At 33.6% G+C, this 3604-nt stretch overlaps 1 protein-coding gene across 1 annotated transcript in view; it reads right to left on the bottom strand.

Annotated features, from left to right (window-relative positions):
• Nucleotides 1–3604, bottom strand: part of LOC106472557 (cleavage stimulation factor subunit 3-like) — a 57164-nt gene that overhangs the window by 14865 nt on the left and 38695 nt on the right. Inside the window, exons 7-9 of the mRNA XM_022401115.1 lie at nt 3039–3165; nt 2410–2568; nt 1148–1229 (exon numbers count right to left, since the gene is read on the bottom strand). Coding sequence (XP_022256823.1) covers nt 1148–1229; nt 2410–2568; nt 3039–3165 — 368 coding nt within the window. The remainder of the gene's footprint in view (nt 1–1147; nt 1230–2409; nt 2569–3038; nt 3166–3604) is intronic.

Here is a 3604-nt window from a genome sequence, read left to right on the forward strand (position 1 = left end):
ACTAGTTAACACACATTAACTACCAGTAAGTATTTGTATCTTACATTAACACACATTAACTACCAGTAAGTATTTTGTATCTTACATTAACAGACACATTAACTACCAGTAAGTATTTTGTATCTTACATTAACACACAGTAACTACCAGTAAGTATTTTGTATTTTACATTAACACACAGTAACTATCAGTAAGTATTTTGTATTTTACATTAACACACAGTAACTACCAGTATTTTGTATGTTACATTAACACACATTAACTACCAGTAAGTATTTTGTATTTTACATTAACATGCATTAACTACCAGTAAGTATTTTGTATCTTACATTAACAGCACATTAACTACCAGTAAGTATTTTGTATGTTACATTAACACACAGTAACTACCAGTAAGTATTTTGTATGTTACATTAACACACATTAACTACCAGTAAGTATTTTGTATCTTACATTAACACACAGTAACTACCAGTAAGTATTTTGTATTTACATTAACACACATTAACTACCAGTAAGTATTTTGTATCTTACATTAACACACAGTAACTACCAGTAAGTATTTTGTATCTTACATTAAATACCAGTAAGTATTTTGTATCTTACATTAACACACATTAACTACCAGAATATATGGTTTAAAAGTCTGTGTATCCACTTATAACTAGCAAACCACCAACTGTCACCAAATTTGGCATATACCCTTAGGGTCCTAGAAAAATGATGTAGGTTGGTCAGCATTCAGACCCCCCCCCCCCCAACACACACACTATGTCACCTGCAGTGGTTCCTTTGTCTTCCCCATGGTTTGGTCTGCATATAATTGGTGAACTACTGAACCATGTAACATTGACCCTCCCCCCTGTCACCCCCAGGAGCTGCTTGCTATGTTTACCTTTGCCTTGTGTCTGCTTACAACTACCTTACCACTGTTGTCAATCTGGCACGTATCCTGAACCCCTGTGTATTTAACAGGTATGTCAAATAGTCTAAAATAAAAGGCTCATTACAAGACATTAGTTGGAGCAAAGGATCATGACCATGATACTGGAAACTGAGTCAAGTTTTTAAAAATTGGTAATAACTGTAATGTGTTAGACAATCACTAGAAAAAAAAAAACCTTCAGTTACAGCATAAACTAAATACCTCTTTTAGTTATTGTGGCATGATCCTCTGTTCTTAAAGGGTTACTTTTCTCCCAGGCAATATATTTCTTCCAAAGATCAACCTGAACAAAAGATTAAAAGAAAAAAGGCCTTAATAAGACTTTTAGTTTTTGAAACACTGACGTACTTTTAAAACAACAAATCCAGCACAGCAGAAACTATTCTAACACTTCAAGACAAAAAGAACAATGTGCAAAAAAAACAAAAAAACTTCAAAAATCAAGCCACCAACAAAATGCAAATTTTAAGTCTGTGTAACTACACAAAAATGTTTTCATTACAGTTCTGCTTCCAATATCAAAACCTGTTTATAAGCCTTCAGACTTACCACTGGGAGACAAAAATTGTTAAGTGCTGTTCAAACTAGTGCTGAACTTTATACATTTCCAATAAACAAGATGTTTATTTACTTAAACATTTAACAGTGTACATAATAAGGAAACATTTCTACATACGAGTACTGAAAATTGTAGTTCAATTCATCCTTAAATGAAAGCCTTTTAATCATTCTTGTACACTTCATGAAAGTCAACAGATACGAAAAAAACTTAAATTTTATCAAAACAATAACTGTAAGTAGATTCGTTCGAAACACTATTATCCAACATTTTTAGAACAATAACAAGAAACAGATTTAACTAAGGAATAGATTCATTTGACAAAGTTAAAGTTTTAGAGCAATATCAGGAAATAGACTCAGCCCAGACGCTTCGTTAAAGTATTTTAACTGTCTAGTAATGTCTCAGTGAAATATATATCAAAGTGTTTTAAATACCTCGGTGAAATAAATTTAGCTTCGATTTTTCTTAGTTTTTTAACTGCATCAGTTAGAGATTAAGTTGAGACACTTTGTTAAAGTGCTCTTAACTGTCTGGTAATGTTCTAGTGAAATAAAAGCATTAAGCCACTTTGTTTTTTAACTGCCTCAGTGAAAGGTGAAATAAATTTAGATTCGATTTTTCTTAGTTTTTTAACTTGCATCAGTTAGAGATTAAGTTGAGACACTTTGTTAAAGTGTTCTTAACTGTCTGGTAATGTTCTAATGAAATAAAAGCATTGAGACACTTTGTTTTTTAACTGCCTCAGTGAAAGTAGCGAGTCATACCGAAGTTACGCACAAACGCATGTATTTTAAATCCTTGACACAAAGATTTTTAATACTCTGTTTTTTTAATGTTGACAGATTTCTAAACAAAAGTAATTCTACATTTAATCTCATGTAAAACTAATGCTTCTGCTCACTTGTTTAACTTCTTCTGGAGTTCCTTGTGGTGGAACTGATGGAGCATTACGATTGAGCCCTCTGGTGACAGCTTCATATTCTTTAGCAACACGACGAGCATTCATGTAATCCCGGCTTCGATCAGCAGTCATCTTCTCGGCAATAATCGGGTTAATACTCTAGAGGAAAAACATTTAAAATGTGAATATCAGAATTGTCTTTATTAGAAAACAAAATAAGTAAACTTAGTGGAATTTTCAAATAAAATTAAATTCCACAAATATGATTTTATGGAATTCATTTTATGTTTTAATCGAACATTACAAACATTTTAAAAAAAAAAAAAACGTGAGGCGACAAATATCACTGCTGCAATTATCAACCTGCTCGTAAATATCTAAATTGTGGGAATACTCCTGCTTAAAAAAAACTATATGTTGTTTCACTATTGAAAACTTTCTTGGAATCTATTCTAGGTAACGAGAAAGGACCTATCACCACGATGTAGCTTTTAAAAATTCCCTAGTCTCAGCTTTGCAAACCAAAAACATGCGTGTAAGAGGTCAATTTTTTTGTTTGATTAGACTCCTAGTTAACACAGAAACAGTAACGAAAATCAAGTCGAAGGGAGCATCTAAGATTTATTTACCTGTTCGTATGCAATATAATCTTTCCATAACTGCTCGATGTTGATCATAGGATTGACAATACCTCGTTGATAGACTTTACGAACAGCTGTGATTCTCTGGTTTTCTGCATATGATCCCACAGCTTCACTGTAGAAAAACAAACAAACATTCTGAATACTCACAAATGTACACCATCCTGTCCAGTCACAAGTATGCATCACCCTGTCCAGTCACAAGTATACATCACCCTGTCTAGTCACAAGTATACATCACCCTGACTAGTCACAAGTATACTTCACCCCATCTAGTCACAAGTATACATCTCCCTGACTAGTCACAAGTATACTCTCCCTGCTAGTCACAAGTATACGTCTCCCTGTCTAGTCACAAGTATACATCACCCTGTCTAGTCACAAGTATACATCACCCTGTCTAGTCACAAGTATACATCACCCTGTCTTGTCAGAAGTATACATCACCCTGACTAGTCACAAGTATACTTCACCCCATCTAGTCACAAGTATACTTCACCTCATCTAGTCACAAGTATACTCCACCCCATCTAGTCACAAGTATACTTCACCCC

The sequence above is a fragment of the Limulus polyphemus genome, unplaced genomic scaffold, assembly GCF_000517525.1.
Source record: "Limulus polyphemus unplaced genomic scaffold, Limulus_polyphemus-2.1.2 Scaffold5420, whole genome shotgun sequence".
NCBI lineage: Eukaryota > Metazoa > Arthropoda > Merostomata > Xiphosura > Limulidae > Limulus > Limulus polyphemus.